Source organism: Daphnia magna, linkage group LG1 (assembly GCF_020631705.1).
Source record: "Daphnia magna isolate NIES linkage group LG1, ASM2063170v1.1, whole genome shotgun sequence".
NCBI lineage: Eukaryota > Metazoa > Arthropoda > Branchiopoda > Diplostraca > Daphniidae > Daphnia > Daphnia magna.
In genome coordinates, this window is record NC_059182.1 from 11,178,919 (window position 1) to 11,202,844 (window position 23,926).

Below are 23,926 nucleotides of genomic sequence, written 5' to 3' on the forward strand. Positions count from 1 at the left end.
CTGATCACTGAAAAGAAGGACGAAACTACTAACTCGGTGATGTTTTTGCAAATGTTAGCTTAGGTCTATCAATCAGTCTCCAACAAAGACAGCCTTTGTCTTGTTTTTTTTTATTTAAATACATACGAAATAGTTTTCCTAAGAAAAAGAAAAAATGAAAATCTTTTGTTTGCTGGAAATGAAAACTGGGGGATTTTTTATTGTATAGAATATGTGAAGACGGAAACCGACACCAGGAATTTAGGGTAATAAGACTTCTCCTGAAAGACGACACGTGCCGCGGAATTTTTATTAGCTAAACGACCAATGTTGCATGTCTTTGCGGGCTTCCGCATTCATGTCATTGTTCAATGAAGTTTTCGAGCCTTCAATAACCATAGTTATGTTATAAAACAATTGATTCAGGTCTGTGGGCATTGATCAACGCGGCAACCTACTGCGTTTGTGGAGAACTAGAATGGCAGACGCAAAAACATTGCGAACAACAATTCCGGGTCAACTATGTTGGTGTCGTCGATTCCATCCGCATTTTCTTGCCCCTGCTCAAGTCTGGTGGAGGTAAATATGCAATTTGCACGGTGTAGGGGCTGTTGTTAATTTTGCATTTCGAAACAATGACAGGACGTATCATCAACGTGGGTAGCCTGGCGGGCGGTCATAACGATCCGGAACCCGGCCTTTCTATTTATTCCGGTACCAAGCATGCTGTGGAAGGCCTGTCGGAAGCCTTAAGGTTTGAATTAGCGCGTGTCGGCGTCGATGTTTCACTCGTCCAACCGGATAGCTCCTTCCTTGATAAATGTCTGTTCGATCAACACCACAAGTAAGGCCAATGAATGTTCATAGACATTATTGTCAATTGCGCCAGAAATGACTCGCCGGAACTTATTGTTCTTTACTAATTGTTTCTCTTTAACAGGAAAATGAACGAAATGTGGAACGAAATGACACCAGAATTGCGGCTGGCCAATCAGGACATTTTCATAGCCTATCACGACCGTGTGGCCAAGTCCAAATCGGAGGAGCTTGAAATGGACGACATGGAAACTGCCACCAGAGCCCAGACACCCACCATACCTGTTAACTTATGCCGATGTTTCGACGACGCCCTCATGGCCAAATCACCTTCGGACGTTTACGTGGCTGTGCCGGGCTGCGCAACTCGTTTTCGTATCAGTCTTTTGTTTTGCATACCATCTGGATTGAGACAGTACATCGTACAGCGAAAGTACAAGCACAACATCGCCAACATTCTAAAGGTGTAAGATCCTTAGAAGAGAGGCGATGAAATGTTGGGCAAAGTTTGAATTTGCTTGTACAGCAAATTGCTACCAAAAGAAGATTTGTTTTTTGTTTTGGTGTGTGTACAATAATATGATAGAACCGGTTATCCCGTTTGCGTGATGATCATTTCTTAAAATGCGCTACAAAATATATGTTAAAAATTTGTAACGCTTCTGGTGGAACCAGCTGTGAAAAATGTGTAAACCCAAGACTGGCAAACATAATGTAAAGAAATACGCTTTTTTGGTGACGATATTTGACCGTTATACAGTACTTTATCTAAAAATACAATTATCATAATAAATAGCTAGTATAGAAATGTTCGTTCTTGGTTTCTTTATTTTCGACCTGATAAGTAAACTGCCGCCTTCAACTGCCTTGAGTGACCTAGCATTTTAGATTGATGTTACCAAAAGGCCATTGGGTGGTTAGGACGGCTTCCGTTTTCCCACGGATAAATAGTATGGAAGCAAGAAGAGGGGCTTTATATGGTGGGCCTCACATTTTCTTTTCGTTGAGAAATCGGGGAGCACGGAGAAGTGATAATTTGCTTAGAAAGTTTTGCGACGAATTAGACCGCAATATAGCCTTGCTCGATCGGTCTGACGACTACCTTCGTTTGATCATTCCCCAACGCATCCAGCCCAAGTTTTCATTGTTTTCATGAGAAAAAAGGTAATATGTACGTATATATAATATACTGTATAGTGTATATAAGAGCAAGAAGGAAAGAAACAAAAGGGTATGAATGAAAATAGAAAAAACAAGAATTGTTTTTAGAGGAAGTGTCAAAAAAGTGGGTGTGGACATCCACATTTGTTGAACTCGATTCGACAAAACGAAATTCAGGCGTGGCACGTGGGAATGGGAAATTTCTGCCAATTCTTGTTTATGATAGGTGTGTCTCGTTGTGTCTTGTTTATGCTGGCCGTTGCATTGGGTCAGTTTTTTTTAACTTTTATTGGAAAATTTTTGTTTTCTTATCGGATTTCTCCAAAGAGAACACGGCGCCATTATACTATCATTGGACAAGTTGAGCTCAAGCAAAAAATAAAATACTCTGCAAAAAAATGATTTGCTTCTCTCCAAACATTTCTCTCCAGCGGGTGCCATGCAGCCAATGTTTTCTCGAAATTCGCCTAATCATGTTTTTCACAAAAGGCGCTCAACTTTTTCAATCTTCGTGCGCCAATCCTTGCCCGAATTGTTACCAAAACTTGCATCCCAAACTTGTTGAAAATGGGCAAACGTATCTCATTAATAAAAACTCCTTCATTACATGCTGTTCGTGCGCCATTCTCTATTTTCTTAGTGCCGTTGCCACACAGTGAAACCCACAAATTTCCTCTCGTTTATGCTTTTACAAAGCATTGTGTTTTATCTAAACGATCACGGTTAATCAATTACTTGCTGGGTTTTTAAAAATCATTCTTAACGAAGTTTTTACTAACTTCCATTTTCAGTCGTTAAATATTAAACGTGCAGTTGTGCGGCCTGCAGGACTATCTTAGAGAAGCCAGCTAACAATTCAAGTCAAACAAGAACAAAATATAATTAAATGTTCGATGAACTGTATTGCCAATCTGTCCCCCTCCCCCCCCAAAAAAGTGGTAAAAAGTGTAAAAACAGAAGAAGATCCGCGTTGGTTAATGGCAATGAAATAAGATTTTCATTTAAAAGCAATAACACCGATCCGTGATTAAAACTCCCAGGTTTCGAGCCAACGCATTCCGTACATGGTGGAATTGGCTTCCGTCGAAGGCCCATTACTCATGCCGTAGGTAAGCGGGGCAAACAAATAAAAGCTAAAACGATAGTATGAAATGAATTTAAGAAATCGAACAAATTCCTAAGTGGTTCATGATTTTCTGTTTTACAATACCTGTAAATAAGTGACGAAACGATTCCGCCCACTAATAAATGATAAGCGCTGTTTCTGATTCCAGCCGGCAGGAGAGGAGGAATTGATTCTACTAGATAGTCAATAACAACGCCTAAGAGAGCGTGGTAGAAATTAGCATAATGGAATAGAACCAGCGAAATCAAATTAAATATGAAATACCTGACATCATGCTGGAGAACAGCAAAGCCGGAAAATAGTGATGGAAATAAAGAATGCGGCCCATGCCCCAAAAAGGGACATAATGTAAGAGCCAGCCAATATAAAGCCAGCCGCAGGCAGAAAGAGCCCTTTCCTGCAGAGCTGTTGATGAGCGATCGCATGTAACAAAAGGATAGAATACAAAAATTACTCGGTTTGTTAGTTTTCGTAGTCACGACGAACAACAAAAAAAGAGGAATTATTTATAAAGAACGGTACTAGAGAGAATAAAAGGAACTCACCCTTTTGATGAGGAGACGATATGATATCTCTCCTATCTCGAATGGATTTGACAACCAAAAGCGTCAAATAAAAGGCCATGAAAACCAAGTTGCTCCACCAAATAATTGGATTTCCCAATAGGTAAATCTTAACTCCTTCGCCAGCTGAGAAAAATTGGCCCTGCAAACATCAAAATCAAATCTATGAATATAATGCGGCCGAAGATTTTCGTAATGTACTATAAACTCACTCTCAGATTTATGGGCCACATCCAAGGTCTCGAAGTCAATTCACCATCTTTAGGCTTAAGACCCGCATTACCACTGAACATGACAGCATGGGCTTCAAAGAAGCGCTGGAAGAAATTCAGTTTGTATGCACTGAACGAAACGTTAGGCACTTTTGTCAAGAAAGAAAAATACATAATCAAAAAATGTACTTTCTATACTAAAAAGAACCATTTTTAAAATGTGCTTACAGCGAGGAAATCGGTTATCTTCGACATTCCAAACGGCAGCCGCATCACGGAGGTTGGGATTGCAAGTGACTTCTTGTTGTTCATAGCCCCTTTAACGACGTAACATTTAGCGGAAAGGGAAAAAAGGCAACAGATTAACACAATAGGACACCACAATAAAAGAAAGTAGTAAACGTACCATTTGGGCAATGTCTTTTTAGTTGTTGACAGAACACAGTTTTGAAGATAGTGAACGAGCTTGAATTTATGACGCATCGTCTCCAACGGTTCATTTTCTGCACCACCCTCGATCACCAATCGCCAAACATCATTCGCATCACCAGTTCCGTTCTTTATAACAACAATAAAACACAGATCGCTTTAAAAATAAATATGCACAACTACTGCACAAGAAATAAGGCAAATACCTCTCCGTATCCTGTAACTTGATAATGCTTTCGGGAAACGGGAGCCGGTTCTTTATGGGAATGCAAATTGCGTCTAGTCGGACGATGCTCCAATCGAATCAAATCGCCATTGCGCACAAGCTCAATGGAATCCGTGCTGTTCCACAGTGGTGTTGGCTTATTGAACTTCTTGATGAACCACCGGTTGTTACCGTCTTTATGAGAATAAGTCGTGACTTGTTGTTGCTTAGCGCCAACTCCGGCTGGGTAGAGATGCATATGCGAATGCAGATAACCACCACCAGTGATACTGTTTTTCAAAGTCAGCAACGATCCGTACGCCACCTCTGTTTAACCATGAAAGAAAACGAGTTATTGACCGACATGTCGACGGAAGTTGCAGATGAAATTTTAACTTACCACGAGGTGTGCTAGCGTTATGCAGAAAATTGCCTTCCAAATGCGTTTGAAAGGCAGAGCTGAAGTAACCGTCGCCAGGCCCGCTAAGATACAAAACTCGTAGATGGATATAGAAAATACCCATGTATAGAACAATTGGTAACGCGATCAGACATAAGGCTCTAGCCATGAAATGCTTAACAGTATAGCTCTACAAAGACAAAAAAATAAGTTAGACGTTTTTTTTTAAAGAAAATACTTTTTAAAATCGTAAAAAATGCCTTACCACAGGGCGCGAAAGATCACCGAGGATTTCCCAGAGATCTGCAATGGCTCGGAAACCGACAAGAAAAACGACAAAGACGCCAACAAACTTGACGGCAACTGAACCGACCAACATGGCTCCTGTAGCAGACAGCCAGAACCACCACGGAAAACTAAAAGCTCTGAGATTGAAAAAAGGCAACGAAAAGAACAACAACAAAATTAGGGCTCCATTTTCACAAATGAAGTGTTTTTAGAGAAAAAAAAAAAAAACCTACCGATGACGTTGATTATGGAACTTGACGGTGGTGTACACCGATGCAGAGATGAAAAACAGAAGCGGAGGATCCAGTAAAATGTATCGATTCAGCGTCAGCATACCATGATCTAATAAAATGTAAAAGATAAACCATATTTATGATGTGAACGTTTTGCGCTTTAATAGCTACGTTTCAGTTTTTACCTAAAAGAATTAAAACGCCGGCAAATGTAGCAGCTGGTAGAGAAAACGTCATTTCCCATACAGTCAAAAATGAAAGCGGAACCAAAAGAGCTCCCATGATGGCGCATCCCTAGAATTATCAATCAAAAGGATAGTCCACACTTCAGAATTTTTGCCTGTGAGTTTTGATTGCAAGTTGGTTTGAAGCGAACTTACCGCTCGCATCCCCATGTACGGATAATCTTCATATTTGTCTCCGGGTTTCTCGAAAGCAAACGTCGCGTTATATCCATCCAAGTAACCAAACAGTCCAATAAGCATCTGATATTTAGGTAATGGTGATTAAGTGGATTCAAATTATGGTAGGCGTGTACTAAATAAACGCAATACCTTTCCAAGTGGTGGATGAACATCGAAAAAGAAGGTCCGGTTGATGTAATAACCTCCGAATTTCCCAAAGTGTGTCTCATCCCAACTGTGTAACAAGGAAAACAAAAAGCGTTAAATCGTATAATCTGGAAACCTATTCTATTTTCTTTTTCTGCTTACCAAATATGGTCAGGTTGATCGAGCTTATAAAATCGAGTTGCAGCCGTTGTGATTAAAATCAGTCCAAATAAAGTCCACCACAATCCGGTGCTAGTTTTCCCACTATTTAAAAATCGATACTTCAACTTTAATATTTCCAGCTAACGTAGCTCATGACATCCGTAAACCAAGCGCTCGCAGATAGCACATCAAAGGTGTTTCTGAAAATCTTGCAGAAGTACGGTTAGGGATAGCACGAACTATTCCCCAGAGTTTCGAAGATAACTTATTCTTGTGTTTTAAACTCAAAAGCATCAAAGCTCACAAAGGGTAGCTAAATGCATACGTCCCATATTGAAAAAGCAGTCACGTTAAAATTTGTTTTACTAGTTAGGGCTGGTACATTTCCCTATGCAAGACCTTCAAAACTCTTTTCTAATGAAACTTGAGGCTGTTGCTATGTATATATGGATGAACATTTTAACATGTATAACACACAAAGACGTGCTTGTCTGAAGCACAGGTGTGAATGCTCTGTATGCACTTCTTCAAGGCCACACTTGGTGCGGTCGCTCACCTGTCATACGCTGTATCCCGGTGTGTTTTCTTTGACTTTGGTTCGGTTGACCTTGACGCGGCCGTCGCTGGGGCATCGGACCCCTCTGCTTTTGGCATTTTACCTACAACCAAACAAAAAAGCTTACAGGAGATGACTACATTACGTACATGGTTTTAACCACTGTGGTCGGTAATCTTAACCATTTCGGTTTTATATTTAAATTTGAGCAGTACCAGGTAAGGTTTGTTTAGTTATAACTATGTTTAACAATTACTTTAGTCAGTTTGAATCATGTGCAATGGGAAATCCTGACTATAGGAATAAAGAATGTACTTCTGACAAAAACTACACATATCAAAGATTGTTACCTAAGATTTGGCAGCGAAAATTGCGAATGACTTGAAGCAAGAGATGGCCACAGTAAGACTGCTTTTGCACAGCTAGGGAGCCACAGGTTGACAAGGCAAGCCAGAATTAACTCCCAACGCCGAGTGCGTATACTCGGAAATGCCGGCGGCCAAAGAAATTCCACTGGTTACAAGCAGAGTCACACCGACAGTCTTGGGCATGAAACTAAAGACTCTCCTTTACTATTTGCTATTTCTTAAGTTGAAACAGTGATTACTGGACCCATTTTTTTTTTCACTCTTAAACTCTCTTGAGTATCAACACTTTTTGCATCTTAAAACTTCTGTTTTTGACAGCAGAAATTGGCAATGTTTTGAATTCGCAACGGCATCTATCGGTTGTTTCAGAAACTAAAAAATTAAATGAAAATGTAAAAAACATCGATCTCTGTTGTTTTTAACAAGCGTAGCTTCCCATACTGCAACTCATTATTTTTTTGCAACTTTTGGGAGGCCCTTAGGAAACAAATTAGGTGAGAAGCAGTGTAATTTTCTTCATGTCCAATGAATTCTATTGCACAAGATGAGCAAAGGACACACGTATTCTGTGGATCAGTAAGTAAAAGATGTTCTTCCAATCTTTTTGTTTGTTCTTCTCAATCTTTCTTTTCCCGAACGATTGTCACTAAATATTTTAGACTACTAAAATTCCCAACTCGATATCCATTTCATGCCGTACATTTGGGAATCGTTATATTGTGATGGACGATTCGGATATCCGTAGGTAATAGGAGTAAATAGGTAGAAACTATTTAAAGGTAAAATTCGTTTGTCAATAAATTCATCTGAACAATTGCAAAAATTAGTGCTTTACCTGTAGAAAAATGCCAAAAGTAGTCCCGAGACGAAGTACGTGTAGAACTTGGGTGAAATTTTTTCCGAAAAGGTTTCCAAAATATAATTTAGCATCATTCCTACGTAAAGGGAAAGACGACGCCCAATTATAAGGTGAACGAAGTGAGCTTATCCAAATAGACATTAGTTAACTTACCTGATATCATATTCGAGAAGAGCAGAGCTGGAAAATAGTGGTGAAAGTACAATATACGCGCCATAGGCCAGAATGGTATATAGTGACATAAGAAACCGATAAATAGCCATTTGCACGTATTGAGTGTTCTTCTCTGCAAATCTAAACATGCGTAAAGAAGTAAGCAGAAATAAACGAGTCTTGTTACGTAGGGTTTCACAAGTAACAGTTTAGCTCTTACTCAGTTGCTTGTCTGAGATATTGACTGCTCGCTTCTCGATGACGGCATTTACGATCCAAAGGAGAAAGTAAAATAGGAAACAGAGACAGTGTCCCCACCAGATGATTGGATTGCCCAGCAGGTAGATGACTACTCCCTCCACTGAAAAGAATTGACCCTGTTGAAAGAAACAACAATTTAGTGGTACATTAAATTAATCGAAATCGTTCTTGGTTTTTGTATACCCTGAAATTGATAGGCCACATCCAAGGCCTGGACTGGAAATCACTTATTTTTGGTCTAAAGCCAGCATTACCCATAAACATGTTCTTGTGGGATTCGATGAATCGCTCCAGGAAACTGAGCTCATATATGGTGTAGCTGACGTTTGGGACTAAACAAAGTAAATGAAAGTAAACAATGAAAATCATCAATTTTTGTGTACGTAGAAGTTGAAAATGTGTCTCATTACGGCGCGGATAACGGTTATCGTCGATGTGCCAATAGGCGCGATCATCATGTATTTTGGGATTGCAGGCCACTTCAGCAGATCCGAATCCCCATTCTGGTAAATTTTTCGTCGTAGAAGTAAGGACGCATTTATTATTTGGGCTCACCAACCGAAAGCTGTGTCGCACGATTTCTAGCACTTCGCCTTCTGCCGCCCCTTCGATTTCGAGACGCCAGAAATCATCATCGTTACCCTCTCCTCTCTTGCAGCAAAAGTTAAAACTTACTTTATTTTTAGAAAATTCAAGAAAAAACGAAATTAAGTGAAAGAGACTACGTACCACTCCGTAACCAGTGACTTGATACATTTTATTGGAGATGGGCGCCGGTCCTCTATGAACATGCAGATTGCGTCCTGTTGTTCGATGCTCTATCCGGATCAAATCGCCGTTACGCACTAAATCAATGGGATCCGTAGCATTCCACAGAGGAGAAGATTGATTGTGTCTTTTGATGAACCACCGGTTATTGGGATCCCTGATGTAGACGGTGGTAATTTGCTGCTGTCTTGCACCAACTGGATACAGCTGCCGATGTGAATGCAGATACTGTCCTTCAAGGACATTATTCTTCACCCTGATAACTGCTCCATATGCAACCTCTGAAATTAGAGCACAGCGCAGTGTATTAAGTAAATTGCAGAGTTTGAATACAAGGCAATCGCAGCTATGGGAAATAGGACCGCATAAATACCTCGGGGTCCAGTAGAATTGTGGAACATGTTGCCTTTGAGACTCACTTGGAAAGCAGAGCTGTAGAATTCATCTTCTTCTCCTCCGAGATGGAGGATCCTCAAATGAACATAGAAAATGACAACATACAGAGCGACTGGAAGCGCTATCAGACACAGAGCTCTTGCAAGGAAATGCTTGACCGTATATGTCTAAAAATTTCATTTAAAAAATCTTTCGGTACTTGAATTTCCGTCTGCTTCATTTCTCAGTAAAATAGTTTCAAAATAAGTTGAAGATCTTACCACCGGCTGCGACATATCTCCAAGAATAATCCACAAATCGTATATGGCCCGCATTCCAACCAAGAAAACAAGAAACAATCCGACAAATTTAACGCTGAAAGATCCAGCCATGAACATGCCAGTTGATGACAACCAAAACCACCATAGGAAGCTGAAAGATCTGTCGAACAAACCAACAAAAACAAAACAGGTACAGATGTAAAACATAGAAAAATGTTTTCCAGTTAACAGAAACATGCATGTGTGTTTCATACGGCACCTCTTTTGTTTGTTAAAATGAGCCATGGAAAAAAAGGTAGCCGAAATGAAGAACAGCATCATTGGGTCAAGAAGTATAAAGCGGTTGAGTACTACCAATGAGTTATCTGTTTAGAATTAAAAAAATTCGGTTATCACTGTTTACTTTTTAACCTATTATAATTAAGTATTAACAATAAATCTATCGCTGCAATCTAATTCCTTTATGCTGCACACAGTTGAAAAGCTTTATGAATGGACAGAAAAAACAAAAACAAGTTTCACAAGGGAATCTGCCTACCAAAAATTAGGCAAAGGGCAGTGAAGGTAGACGCTGGTAAAGATGCTGTCATTTCCCATATGGTCAAAAAGCAGAGTGGAACTACCAAAGCTCCCATAATAGCACATCCCTAAAAAAATATTTTCCATTGTTTTTGGAAAAATTTTTAGGTTACAATCTTCATTTTATTTAGAGAATGCTATATTAAAGCAAAAGTTAAAAGAAACAGGTAGGTCAAACTTACTATTCGCATCCCCATGTAAGAGGCATCTCCATATTTCTTTCCGACCTAAAATTTTGATATTTGTGAAAAACGTTGAACATTTTTTCTTTTCTTAGTTATCGAAAAATCTTAATATAATTACCTCGAACCAGAAGGAACCATCGTATCCGTCCAAGTAACCAAACAGTGCAACAAGCATCTAAAATCACAAAAATAACGTCACTTGTTTTGTTATGCATTTTCTTTCTTGAATGATTATGTGAACGATGATACTTTGCCAAGGGGTGGGTGAACGTCAAAGAAGAAAGTCCGCTGTAGGTATTGGTTGGCATGTCTTCCAAAGTGTGTTTCATCCCAACTGTCGGATAGTGACATATAGCAATAGAGAAACAAATGTATGACCATGTTGTTGATTTCATCAATTAGCTGGACTTACCACACTTGTTCTGGATAACGTAATTTATAAAATCGGACAGACACGGTAGCTACCATCAAAAGGGTAAAAATAATCCACCACACCTTGCCGCTGGTGCTCTCCCTTCAAAATAAGAAAATAAATGCAAGTAAATCAGCGATTCATATTGCTGGAAGGCTACACCACTCGTATTTTTTTCCCCCCTTCTATACTTATACGCACATCAATCATCGGAGGTATAAGCACAGGGCTTTTGTAATTATATGATGAAGTGGATCGAAAAGAGGAGTGCCCATGACGAAGCAATGAGATTTCAAGGTGAATGTATCCAAGGGTCGGTTACCTGAACTTTTGAGTGAATGCTGGCCGACAAAACTGCTGCGAGGTAGATTGCTTGTCGAGAGATGTTTTGATTGGGGGACTTGACGAGGAATCTACCGTACATGCTGGACTCGCTTTTTCTTTCATGGCTTTCGGACACGTATACTGAAAGCATTGAAAACAGAATATTATACCAGGGAGAAATGAGTATCATTTAGGTTGCACTATATATGCTTGAACCACGTGGCACATATTTTGCAATTGGAAAACATTTTTGAATTAATAAAAAATGCGTAAAAAGTAAATGTGCAAAAACAAATAGCGGCAAAATGCGGTATTTCAAATATGTCTCGCTGTTTATGTTTTCACTTTTTCTGAAACCAGCTAGTTTACTACAATATGCAGTTGAAGTACAATTCTGGAATATAGCAAAATATGATTGGTGCAAGAATGGTTAAGGATCTAGAACACTTTTAGTTTTCCTATTTTTAGATTGAACAGAAGATCGTTTCTTTCAACATTTAGATTGCGCTTACCGTATTTGTATAGTTTGCGTTGCTGCACAGCTTCACTTGAAGACCGATGGTGAGGTACTGCTGCCCTTAAGCCCCTCTGACGAATAAATCTTCTGAATATCTCCCATATACGTGGTACGCTTGGTAGCCTTGAGGTCTATCGTCTTTTTACAGTTTCCGTGGGTTGCAAGAGTGAATTTAAATATGTAGTTATTCAATACCTACAAACAAAATTTCGCACACCCATCTTTCACCAAAATCCATATTATTTTAAATACATCTTATGAAACGGTGCGCTACCAGCTTAAAAAAAAAAAGTCTATAAAATGCAGTCAATTAGAAAATCGTGGAGAGGAGGGATATGGGAAGTTCTTACTTTCCATTTCAGCGTGAAAAGCTTAATAACTTGGGATGACGCTATGACTATAGCTTATGCCTAAGACAATGTCTAGAGACATTTACCAAGAAAATAGAGACGTACTGAAGCTTTGTAATCTTCTTTGCCTTACATCACAATCTTTCTTTTAGCTTAGCATGTTAGTGCTTACATTTAAACGAGGAAAGACGGAGGATTATCGAATGGGATTTTAGCCTCCGCGTAGCTGGCCACAGCCCATTTGACTACAAAATATACAGGGTTATCGATTAATTTACCTACCACTTGAACTTAGTCCTCCAATATCATAGAATCGTGTAGTTTGCATTCATATTCATTTACCTATGTTTTTTTTAATGCCATACGGTCATTCCAGGTAACCCTGCTCGCGAATTATAGGTCATGTATGATAGCGTATCGTCGGTTAAATACCGGGTAATCAAACGACAAACATATTTGAATAGTAAGAGTGTAGTATCATAGTAATAGGCAAATTGATAAGCCGTAAGCTAATTGTGTTTTATTGATTTATCAGAGCAAGGAGGAGTAGAGCAGTGCAATAGTTTGATGTGTAACTCAGCTGCAGGGTGTAAAAATCAATTTCAAAATGCTAATATCAAAATAGTTGAAGAAAAAACACAATACAAATAAGGCAGTAGATAATGTTTAGAATTCCCATGTAGACAACCAGTGCAGATGGTGCATGGTGGAGTTAGTATCCGCATACCTAACTAATCCGTACACAAGTGGAGAGAATAGATAGAAACTAGACGTGAAAAAACAAACATAAATTAGTATTGTAACCAATAGACATCCAATGAAAAAATACTTGCCTATAGAACAAAATCAATAGCGTTGCGGATAGTATAGCAGCGTAACTCGCGTTGAATGAATTCTTAGGTAGCGAAAGTGGTATGGATTCAATTACGTAATCGAGAAGGATTCCTATATGAGACAAATATGTAATCCAGAATTGTTCGTAGCCTATTCATTCGATACGTGAAAGTTCATCATTACCTGACATCATACTAGAGAATAGTAACGCAGGAAAATAATGGTGAAAGTAGAGGACGCGACTCATTCCCCAAAAGGGAAGATAATGAAGCAGCCAACCAAGCCAAAGCCAACCACAGGCAGATAAAGCTCTTTCCTGTAACACTAATGTTAAACGGAGAAATCAATATAAAATCATAAATTGATATGAACTACTCGAACATGAAATCAATTCTTACTTATTTCTCTTTGTGTCACCGTTATTCTTCTTTTTGTTCGGACACCAACAGACACCCACAGGATTAAGTAAAACACCATGAAGACCAGATTCCCCCACCAAATAATTGGATTGCCCAATAAATAAACCTGCAATTGACCACCAGAAAAAAACTGGCCCTGCGCGAATAAATAATTTTTTAAAAGGCGTTAAAAGGTTAAACATTTAATAGTTTCAATTGCATTTCTGTACCCTCAAATTGATTGGCCACATCCAAGGTTTAGAAGTTGCTTCTCCTTCTTTCGGCTTTAAAGCCGAATTACCATTGATTAAAACAACGTGCGACTCGATGAAGCGCTGGAAAAAGTTTTTCTCGTAAGCGCGGAATGAAACATTGGGAACTATCGTAATTATATAAATTATTATAAAAAGAATTCAAAACTTGAAATGTAGAAAAACAAAACAATAATAATTACGTCGAGGATAAATGTTTTCCTCAATATTCCAGATCGCATTAGGATCTCTCCTGTTTGGATTACAAGTAACTTCATCCTGCTCAAAGCCCCTTTTTAAAACGAAAGTAAACCATTTAATAACAAAAGGAAAAGGCATATTAATTAATTTGTTAGCTGTTTACCAGGCGGGAAGTTTTTTCTTTGTGCAAGTCAACGCACATCCGAGATTGTAGTGGATCAAACGAAAACGATGCAGCATCGTTTCCAAAATTTGACCTTCTTCGCCATCTTCTATTTCCAGACGCCAAATGTCATTATTGTCCCCTACTCCATCCTAGAAGATATTTTAATAAAACGACAAGAATAAGGAATGTTACGTGCAGTGGAATGAATTAGAAATGGGATCGCCAATACTAACCAATCCGTATCCAGTGACTTGGAATTGTTTGATAGTGATGGGTGCCAATGATCTGTGCGCATGCAAATTTCTGCCAGTTGCAAAATGTTCGAGTCGCAACAAGTCGCCATTTCGCACGAAATCGATAGGTCTCGTGCTATTCCAGCTGGGTGCTAACTTGTTATGCCGTTTAACATGCCAGTTGTTATTGTCGTCCTTGTGCGCGTATGTGGTAATTTGTTGTTGGCTTCCGCCTATTTCTTCTGGGTACAGATGATCGTGAGAATGCAAATAAGCTCCACTCGTGACAGCATTCTTTAATGTTAAAAGTGCACCGTATGCCACCTCTGCAAATAAAACATTACCGTATTTCTAATTTCATCCAATAGGCTACTAGTAGAGAATAAGCATTATACTAACGTCGTGGTGTACTGCCGTCATGGAGGTAGTTGCCTTTAAGGCCAACCTGGAATGCTGAACTGTAAAATCCGTCACCTGGCCCGCTATTACTTAAAACGGCCAAATGGATATAGAAGATGCCCATGTACAACAATGTCGGCATTGCAATCAGGCAAATGGCGCGTGCCATGAAATGCTTCACGGTATAACTCTGTTTTCACGCGGAAAATGAGGAAATGTATGGAAATGTAGGCGTCAATGCAAAATAATGAAAATACCACAGGTCTTGAAAGATCCCCTAGAATTTCCCATAGGTCTGCAATGGTGCGACACCCGACAAAGATGACAACAAAAATTCCAACAAACTTGACAGCGACTGAACATGAGAGCATGACACCAATGGAGGACAGCCATGACCACCACGGCAAACTGAAGGGTCTGTTTAAATTTGAATAAAAAAGGACACGTCCCTTCAATACAACTGTCTTTAAATGGCTACAGGAAAACAGGGAAGTGTCTAGTCAAACATCAATCATACCTGTGCCTTTGATTGTGAAATTTGACCATTGAATAGATGGCAGCAGAGATAAAAAATAACATCGGAGGATCCAGCAGGATAAAACGATTGAGCGTCAACATTCCATGATCTAGTACAGGAAACGTACAGTACAACGGTCTCATAATTAATAGTAATTTTGCATACCCAGAAGAATAAGCAAGCCGCCAAATGTTGCAGCAGGAAGTGAGAAAGTCATTTCCCATACAGTCAAAAAAGAAAGGGGGACCAAAAGAGCTCCCATCACGGCACAGCCCTAAGGACGAAAATTGATTGTTCCGTGCAAAAATAAAGAAATAAACTTTGACTGTCATCAGGCAAGCAAACTTACTATTCGCATTCCCATATATTGGTGTTCTTCGAATTTATCCCCTGGTTTGTCGAAATGGAATGACCCATTGTAGCCATCGAGATATCCAAAAAGTCCAATGAGCATCTAAACATTTAAATAGTGAAGGTCAGGGTGTTATCTCGTTCTTTTTTAGTCTTAAAAGTTAATGTGTACTTTGCCAAGTGGAGGATGTACATCGAAGAAGAAGGTGCGATTAATGTAGAAGTTCGCATATTTCCCGAAATGCGCTTCATCCCAGCTGAAATTTTAAAGCTTTAGCTGATGCTTGATAAAATGAATTATCGTGCAATGTATGTATTACCAAACGTGATCGGGTTGGTCCAACTTATAAAATCTCGTAGCAACCGTCGCTATCATCAGCAGAGCAAAAACCCTCCACCAAATCTTATCGTTACGGCCATCCCTTCAAGGAATAAAATGATTAAAAATTCAATTTTTTCCCCTCTCCAAGGCTATGCGTCTGCCCCCCTCGTGATGAAGTGTATCAAGAACCCATCAATCATCCTCCCGAGTTGGAAGAGCTCATGGCAATTTGGTTTTGTAATGGTAAGATGGGGTGAAATGCAATTGGACGAGGAAAATAGTGGGGTATTCAAGGTGAAGTCTCACCTGAACTGGTCAAGAAGCTTAAAACCAATGGAGTCGCTATTTTTCATTTTCTTGATGTTTAGGCCATTTTCTTGGTTTTTTGAGCAGATCAAGGTTGGAGCTGTCATTGTACTACAGCTCCTTGAAAATTAGTCTGTGCAAATGCAATAGTTCATCACAAGTTATTACACTAGTGTAGCACTGAAACTTAACTTGAATTTAAACAAAATTATATCTTGGCAATTAACGAAAAAATACGTCTATTGATTTGAAGACGCATAGACTTCCACGGCATGTAGACTATACCTTTTTGAATGCAAATTTAGCAACGTATGCAATAGGATAAATCGACTTTATGTTTTTCGCTTTAGAATTAATAAAAAGCGGTGAAACATAACGATCAAACTGAACCATTTATCTCCTAAATGTCAAGTAAAGCTGACATGATTTTTCTAAGCACGAATCGTGCTTAAGCGGTAGGCAAACAAGCAGTAACGAAAAAATTAATTACTTACCAACCACTTTAGAGCTGTAGCGTGACTAACTTCACTTTTAATCCAAAAATGCGGTTGGTACTGTAATGTACTGTAGTGTAATACACTGTATCGCTGTGTAACACTGGCAATGGGGCCTGCACAGTGCGCTTGAAGATGCCGACTCAGGATAGTCTGTCTTTTACACGCAGAAGAGGCAAGGCGAATACAACTGTTTTCGACCAATGGACGGCAGCGATGCCACGTAAAAAGGCATGGGCGGGCATTGAGATGAAAGGTCGGGAAACAATTGTATTGGGAGTAAAAAAAAACAAAAAAACAAACAAAAAACAAGAATAATTTAATTCTTTTTGGGTTTCTTTTCTTTTTCCATCATTGCTGAAGGCAAAAAACTTTCATATCCTATACATGATTTGCATGGGCCTTTTATCAACCAGACATTCTGCCCGCTTGACATTAGTCGGAACCAGTTGTAGTTCTTCTCCCTCTCGCCGTTTTTAACATTTTCAACATAGCCGCATAAACATTGCAATAGGACCTTCAACTACGCCAGTCCTTTTCTGGACTTTTCCCTAATCAGACAAATGCACAAATGAAAAATGTTTTTTCTAGATGGGTTGGATGGGTTGAAGCCCTGCCCGGAAAGCCGCAACGCATTATCTGTACCTACGTGCAACGATATGTTATATTACTCCTATATTACTCATCGGTATTTTTAAATAACTGCATTAGGTGCTAATCTACAGTACGTAGATTACGTTCTGGTAGAAAACCTTTTCTCTAAGAACTTTCAAGTATCATATCCCTTAAAATTTCTTGCGTGATTTCCAAAGAGGACCCAGTATCCGAAGATGCTGTTAGCTCCGCAGCACAGTTAACTGTGGCTCTGAAATATAGTATATTCCCACACAATATTTTTCGTGGCGACTGTAGGACAATGCCATATACAATGCATATATGCCACTACAGTACTACAATGCTGATTTCTGCCAGACCCAGACTTAAAATTCATTATAGCCTAGAGAAATCCAATTGAAAAACGCTTCTCCTGTGTAGTTATTTTTCCAAAGAAATTTGAACTTTGACCCATGTTTATACTTGTAAAATATTTCTTCGGCACGTACAATATCTGGTAATGAAAACAAAAAAGTGGAATGGTAACTAATTTTAGTAATAAAAAAACATTGGCGCCAAAAAACTGCAGCAACTCAAACAACTCAAAACAGCAGCTCGGCCCCGTGTTCTATGGATAGGGATTCGAGCCATACCGGTTGTACCGGTAGGTGTCATGCTTAAAGAACTGGATCCGGCGAATAACGATTCTTCTGGGGTGCGTCAAGTGGCAAATCAGACGAATCCTGATTTTCCATAAGGCCCTGTACAAAGTGTAGTACAAGCTGATTACCACCAGGGGGCTGCTGAAATCAGGGATACAGCGTTTTAGTTGCTATTTAGATGAATCAGGATTTGTCTGATTTGCCACTTGATGCGTCCCTGTTTTCGTAGCCACGATCTACACGGTTTTTAACGTGGGTAATGAAATATCGAAACCACAAATCAGTTCCAAAACGCGGTTCAAGACCGGGTTTGCACCGCTTTACACCCCGATTAACCCGATTTTACACTGTTTTGACCGCAATGACGTTAGAAAGGGATCATCAAACACACAACAAACTTGATTTTGTAGATCCTTTATCTAAACTTGGCGTCATTCAAGCCGCCGTTTTTCAAGATGGCGGTAGGTAGTTTGCTCAGCAAGACCGGCCCAGTCTACCCATCTTTGAAAATAATCTACCCGGGTAGCACAAAATCGACTAAATTTGGAGGCGACCTGTAAGTAAACCGGGGCAGAGCCCTAGCGACGATCTAGTCTGAGTTGGCGCTTCCATATTCGGTACTCGGTCTTGCTCAGCCGCTATCGGGCCGCCCACCCTGAAAAACTGCTGAGGGGGTCGGGTTGAGTTTAACCCGAAAGACCCGACGCCATCTTGTAAAATGGCGGCTTCAAAGATAACCACTTAAAAAGGAGTTCTGATTAGCTAACTGACAATTAATTTTTATTAATAATAAAAAAGTTTGATTGATTGTGCTCAGATTCAAACCAATTGCTTATGGTCGGGTTACTCAACCCGCTAAGATAACCCTATCATAAACCAACGGGGCACGGGAAAAGAACCGTTGTCTTAGGTTTTTCGCACACAAGAATGAAAATATAATTTGACTGAGTGCTTGAAGTAGGCGGTAGCCTGCGCATAATTTAACGGTGAAAATGGAATGAAAAATTACGAACAATGAACAATCATCTTCTGGAATCTGGAGACGTCAGTTACTACTTTGCAATGACCACTAGGTGCCGTTTTACGCTGCACTTCCTTTAAAATTCACAGTGCTAACATTCGGCGTGTACGTCACCAAAAAATAACTGCCGGTAAGTTAATTTTCTGCAATTTTTTTTTCTTTAGTTGTAACGCTTACTTTATTGCTTTGTGGAAAGGAGCTCAATAAAATAGCTTTCGTACCATATATTTAATTGTAAAAAATCAGGCCTTATCAGAAATTCGTTTGTGACGTGGATGGTCTTTATTGGATCTGTCGTGACTCGTGACGAATGTCATCTATCATCTAAACCTTTTTAAACAGGTTCTGTTTTGTTAGGTTTGTGCTACTGGAGTTCTATTTAATTACCCATCCCCTTTTTTCTTTAGATTTTGTCAGTTCCTGACTTCTTTATTGTGTAAAACTGTATTTTTCAGGTCCTCAATGGGTAACTGGCTTCTAATACTTACAATATGTGCGGCTGCTGTTCAATCCTGTGTAGCAGTTGATCGTGGAAACTTCAAAACATGTGATCAGAATGCATTTTGCAAGTAAGTGTATCAATGTACATCACATACAATACAAAGTATGTTAGCTTGTATTTAAAATAAATTTATTCCAAGGCGTCAACGTGCTACCCAACCTGGTAATTCACCATGGGAGATTTTATTGGATAGCTTAAACTCTACTATTAGTAGCCTTCAAGTACAAGTCATCAGCTCCCGCAGCCAAGCAAGACTTCAACTGCAGCTCATTGCTCTGGCAGATTCCACTCTTCATTTTGAGCTTGATGAAGTCAATCCTATTAAGTTGAGATACAGGGCACAGGAATCACTTTCTGGAAGTCCTCAGCTTTCAAGGTTCATTTTTTTATTGCAAACAGTTGTTGTTACATGCATAACTTGTTTTCTTTTCTTAACCTGTAGTTTGAAAATCACGGAACAATCCAGTGATTCAATATCTCTTTCATTTGGTGGCACAGGCAAAGCTATATTGCTTGTGAAACCATTTCGCCTTGATGTCTATGATGGAGATCAACTCGTCATCTCAGTCAACGCTAGAGGCTTGCTCAACTTTGAACATCAACGTGTTCGCAAATCCAAGTAAATATTCAATATCTCTCACATTTAAATCACGTTTTCTCACATGTAATGGACGCATCTTTGGCTCATTTATTGTTAATTCTTGTTAAGTTTCTTTGTTCTTTTTCGCGGGAGGGAGAAGTCATGAACTAATAGTCGCCGCTTTATTCTTGTTGAACGTCTAGTCAATTTGCTTTAAACGCAATTCTGTATCATTTTAAGTTCAGGGAAATTTATGAAAAACATCTCCTGAAATGTATTGAAATTGATCTTGAAAGCAATTCAGATGTTTTAGCATATATTTAGATAGCGTGTGAGAAATCCAGTCTTTAAAGAGCTATGGATTTAGTTTAACGACTGTGATTGGTCAGGTTGTGGGAAGCCATGTCCACAGTTGCCCAAACTGTAGGGTCTGTTGGCTCATCCTTACCTGGAAAAGCATATTCGTGGGTGCTACAATGGCTGCCTTGGTCCAGGTAAATCTCTCAACCTAAGATTCTCCCACCCTATAGCATATATCTTTGCATATTGTGGCTTAAAAACAAAAAGTTTTCGGTTGATTTCAATCTCAAGTATGTTTAAATAACATTATACTGCTAGGATAACGCGTACTAGTTTCCCACCTAATCCTTTAGCTTTGGACCAAGGCAGACGCCATTAGTTAGTGCGATTTTTCATTCCGTCCGTCAGTAGATTAAGACATTGCTTCGATTGCTTGTAAGTGACATGTCCTTCTTTGTAGAATGTCATTGTAAAATTGTAACTTACCTTTCTACTAGTGAGGCTGGTAGAAACGAGGAACCTTCGTCCGAACCTGCTGAAGAAGAGATGAAGGCGGAAGCCGAAACAAAGCACCCAGACGAAAAGCCCGTGGAAGAAGAGGAAGAGCCTGGTTTGTGGGAAGAAACATTCAAATCCCACGTCGATTCAAAACCCTACGGCCCCACTTCGGTTGGCGTAGATATTTCTTTTCCGGGTTCAAGGCACGTTTATGGTATTCCGGAGCATGCAGATACTTTCGCTTTAAAGCAGACCAGGTGGGTGATTAAAAAAAAATATATCTTACAAACGAGAATAACATTTGCCTATTATTATTATATTTTTTAAAATTAAATTTTAAAAGAAATGGTGATCCTTATCGCCTTTACAACACTGACGTTTTTGAGTACGAGTTGTACAACCCTATGGCTTTGTACGGAGCTGTGCCTTTCATGATGGCTAAAAGGTATTTCAATTATAGTGAAATTTATGATAATTTGTTATTAATATTATTTTTTTTTCTTCAAACTTGTTTATTTCTCGTTGATTTAGGCAACAAGGTACTGTGGGAATCTTTTGGAACAATGCAGCTGAAACCTATGTCGACATAGAGGAGTCATCTTCTGGAAGTGTGGTATCTTCCCTTATGAATCTTGTGTCGGGGGGAGGCAATGAGCCTCATCAACAGACACACTGGTTTTCGGAGAGCGGAATCATTGATCTCTATATTATGATTGGACCTACACCGAAAGATGTGGTGCGCCAATATGGCAGCTTAACTGGCAAGACCCCTCTACCTCAGCGGTTCGCGCTAGGTTATCATCAATGCCGTTGGAACTACAACGACCAAGAGGATGTACACAGCGTGAATAAAGGATTCGATCTGCATGATATTCCTTATGACGTTCTCTGGCTTGACATCGAACACACCGATAACAAAAAGTAAGTTTCTCGTTATGCTTTAAGAAGGTTGTCGATTTTATGCTTTTCCGTTTTAGTTAGCTAGCAAAGAGGCTTCACAAATAAAGTTGTTAGCATGTAAGGTTACTTACACGTTTGTTCTGTTTTTAGATATTTTACGTGGGATCCGGTAAAGTTTCCGGATCCGTTAGAAATGGTACACAACTTGACGGCGAATGGTCGCAAGTTGGTAACTATTGTCGATCCTCACATGAAGCGTGACTCGTCCTATTTTTTCCATGAACACTGCGAACAAAATGATTTCTACGTCAAAGATAAAAGTGGAAAGATATATGAAGGTTGGTGTTGGCCAGGCTCGGCTAGTTATCCAGATTTTTTTAACCCTGCCGTAAGAGACTATTGGGCCTCCCGCTTCGCTCTAGATAAATATGAAGGTAAACAAGTGAATTAACCAGAATTTAACAACATACAACACGTATTTAAAAAAACGTACGGACATAATAGGTACGTCATTGGACGTTTACACATGGAATGACATGAATGAACCGTCCGTTTTCAACGGACCAGAGGTTACCATGCCTAAAGACTGTTTACATTATGGCGGATATGAACATCGCGATGTCCACAATATGTACGGCATGATGGTGGTATGTTTGTGTTTTTATGTATTTTTTAATGCAACAGATTATAAAGTAACTCTGGATTTGTAGGTGGAAGGCACTATTCGTGGCCAACTTATGCGGTCCGACTACAAATTACGTCCGTTTGTACTCTCACGCTCATTCTTTGCCGGAAGTCAACGTTTTGGTGCTGTATGGACAGGAGATAACATTGCCGATTGGGAACATTTAGCCATAGCAGTTCCAATGCTTCTAAGCCTTTCTGTGTCTGGAATCCCGTTTTGCGGAGCGGATGTTGGAGGCTTCTTTAACAACCCTAATACGGAGCTTTTGACGAGGTGGTACCAAGCCGGTGCATTCCAGCCATTCTTCCGTGGTCATGCCCACCTTCATACAAAACGCCGTGAACCTTGGCTTTTTGACGAACAGACCAACAAAATAATCAAGGCCAGCATTAAGAAACGCTATACATACCTGCCATATTGGTATACTCTGTTCTACGAGCATGAAAAAACTGCCGTCCCACCTATGCGCCCACTATGGATGGAGTATCCACAGGACGGGGAAACTTTTTCCATGGACAACCAATACCTTTTGGGTAAAACTCCGCAAACCCCATTTTTTTTACCAATTCATCATTTCATTAAACAATTATTTGACATTCATTATAGGCGACTCGATTTTAGTGCACCCGGTGGTCCGATCAGGAGAACAAGAAGTAAGCGTTTATTTTCCTGGAGTTGATACACTTTGGTATGAAATCGAAACCTTCAGAGTTTATGAAGCCCCTGGCTACCAGACCATTCCCGTAGCAATTGAAAAGGTATTCACTTTCTCTGGTGATTAAATTAGTATCGCCTTAAAAAACATGTATTCCGGTTTGGTAGATCCCTATATTTCAGCGAGGCGGTACTATTGTTCCTAAGAAGGAGCGCGCTCGTCGAGCATCTTCTTTGATGACAAAAGATCCCTATACATTCATTGTGACGTTGGACAAACAGGTGAATGAAAAGTCTAATCTAAGAGTCCGTGTAATCTGTCATATTCTTTATTTACTCACTTTTCTTCTTGGAATGGGTAAAGGGTAAAGCTCAAGGTCGCCTTTATATTGATGACGGCCAGTCTCTAGAGTATCAAAAAGGAAGCTACATTACACTGGAATTGAACATGGAAGGCCACACTCTTTCGTCCAAGTACTTTAAATCACATATCAGTCTCTTCACGAATAAGTCACTATTATTTGGACTTTCACTTACAGAGTTACAAATCAAGGTGCTTTTGAAACCCCTGAATCAATTGATAAAATCGTGATTGTTGGATTGAGCCGAGCACCGTCAAGCATAGTAGATAATACCGGCAGAATTTTGGAGTATCGCTATGATGCAACCAGCCAGGCATTAGTTCTCAGGAAACCGAATTTTTCGGTTTCCAACGAATGGAGTGTCAATCTCAAAATGTAGATTACCTCCTACTTCTTTTTTCTTCTTTTGCCTCCGTTGAACTTGTTCATTCTTCTAACGGAAGGTCGTGCAAAAAAGAAACAAAAGAAGCTTATAATGTAACACCTACAGACGGTTTGTTCGAACTTTGTTTCTTTCTGGGCGGAAAGACCCACTTTCTGAAATACATGCGATTTGTCAACTGAAACATTAGCAACATTAAAT

At 39.5% G+C, this 23,926-nt stretch overlaps 5 protein-coding genes across 7 annotated transcripts; 2 read left to right on the forward strand and 3 right to left on the reverse strand.

Annotated features, from left to right (window-relative positions):
* Window positions 1-405: 405 nt before the first annotated feature.
* Window positions 406-1,603, forward strand: LOC116920926 (17-beta-hydroxysteroid dehydrogenase type 6; the record flags this gene model as incomplete). The annotated part of the gene is given in 3 exon segments (XM_045168261.1): window positions 406-558; window positions 622-823; window positions 920-1,603. Coding segments are annotated over 3 exon segments (701 nt in total), but the record flags the coding sequence as incomplete, so codon positions are not given.
* A 1,235-nt stretch (window positions 1,604-2,838) lies between these two features.
* Window positions 2,839-7,340, reverse strand: LOC116934062 (protein O-mannosyl-transferase 2). The gene is made up of 17 exons (XM_045168263.1): window positions 7,032-7,340; window positions 6,682-6,784; window positions 6,126-6,227; window positions 5,967-6,051; window positions 5,793-5,897; window positions 5,598-5,706; window positions 5,413-5,521; window positions 5,157-5,316; window positions 4,892-5,081; window positions 4,493-4,818; window positions 4,264-4,415; window positions 4,086-4,174; window positions 3,858-4,006; window positions 3,628-3,787; window positions 3,347-3,487; window positions 3,167-3,278; window positions 2,839-3,089 (listed from the first exon to the last, which is right to left on the reverse strand). The coding sequence occupies exons 2-17, from the start codon at window positions 6,777-6,779 to the stop codon at window positions 2,984-2,986; spliced, it is 2,193 nt and encodes a 730-aa protein (XP_045024198.1). The 5' UTR covers window positions 6,780-6,784; window positions 7,032-7,340; the 3' UTR covers window positions 2,839-2,983.
* Window positions 7,341-7,539: 199 nt separating this feature from the next.
* LOC116934070 (protein O-mannosyl-transferase 2) lies at window positions 7,540-11,892 on the reverse strand. The gene is made up of 17 exons (XM_032941699.2): window positions 11,759-11,892; window positions 11,245-11,387; window positions 10,923-11,024; window positions 10,760-10,844; window positions 10,629-10,685; window positions 10,508-10,552; window positions 10,285-10,393; window positions 10,006-10,111; window positions 9,747-9,906; window positions 9,464-9,653; window positions 9,052-9,371; window positions 8,733-8,973; window positions 8,506-8,654; window positions 8,282-8,438; window positions 8,062-8,202; window positions 7,885-7,984; window positions 7,540-7,818 (listed from the first exon to the last, which is right to left on the reverse strand). Exons 2-17 carry the CDS (start codon window positions 11,367-11,369, stop codon window positions 7,713-7,715), a joined length of 2,193 nt encoding a protein of 730 aa, XP_032797590.1. The 5' UTR covers window positions 11,370-11,387; window positions 11,759-11,892; the 3' UTR covers window positions 7,540-7,712.
* Window positions 11,893-12,618: 726 nt separating this feature from the next.
* On the reverse strand, window positions 12,619-16,748 carry LOC116932759 (protein O-mannosyl-transferase 2). Its single transcript, XM_032940588.2, has 17 exons — window positions 16,586-16,748; window positions 16,092-16,224; window positions 15,784-15,885; window positions 15,636-15,720; window positions 15,462-15,566; window positions 15,278-15,386; window positions 15,113-15,221; window positions 14,853-15,012; window positions 14,596-14,785; window positions 14,197-14,522; window positions 13,961-14,112; window positions 13,800-13,888; window positions 13,576-13,724; window positions 13,346-13,502; window positions 13,131-13,271; window positions 12,947-13,058; window positions 12,619-12,879 (listed from the first exon to the last, which is right to left on the reverse strand). Exons 2-17 carry the CDS (start codon window positions 16,196-16,198, stop codon window positions 12,780-12,782), a joined length of 2,193 nt encoding a protein of 730 aa, XP_032796479.2. The 5' UTR covers window positions 16,199-16,224; window positions 16,586-16,748; the 3' UTR covers window positions 12,619-12,779.
* A 2,090-nt stretch (window positions 16,749-18,838) lies between these two features.
* LOC116932739 (neutral alpha-glucosidase AB) lies at window positions 18,839-23,909 on the forward strand. Of its 3 annotated transcripts, none has more exons than XM_032940574.2 (15): window positions 18,839-18,992; window positions 19,318-19,431; window positions 19,504-19,740; window positions 19,807-19,983; window positions 20,334-20,438; window positions 20,742-20,999; window positions 21,086-21,187; window positions 21,274-21,663; window positions 21,793-22,076; window positions 22,147-22,289; window positions 22,353-22,860; window positions 22,934-23,085; window positions 23,150-23,263; window positions 23,346-23,455; window positions 23,521-23,909. In XM_032940574.2, the coding sequence occupies exons 2-15, from the start codon at window positions 19,325-19,327 to the stop codon at window positions 23,720-23,722; spliced, it is 2,889 nt and encodes a 962-aa protein (XP_032796465.2). In that variant the 5' UTR covers window positions 18,839-18,992; window positions 19,318-19,324; the 3' UTR covers window positions 23,723-23,909. The 3 variants fall into 3 exon arrangements, with proteins under 3 accessions (XP_032796465.2, XP_032796469.2, XP_032796466.2); XM_032940575.2 differs by lacking the exon at window positions 18,839-18,992 and adding an exon at window positions 19,099-19,219; XM_032940578.2 differs by lacking the exon at window positions 20,334-20,438.
* Window positions 23,910-23,926: the final 17 nt, after the last annotated feature.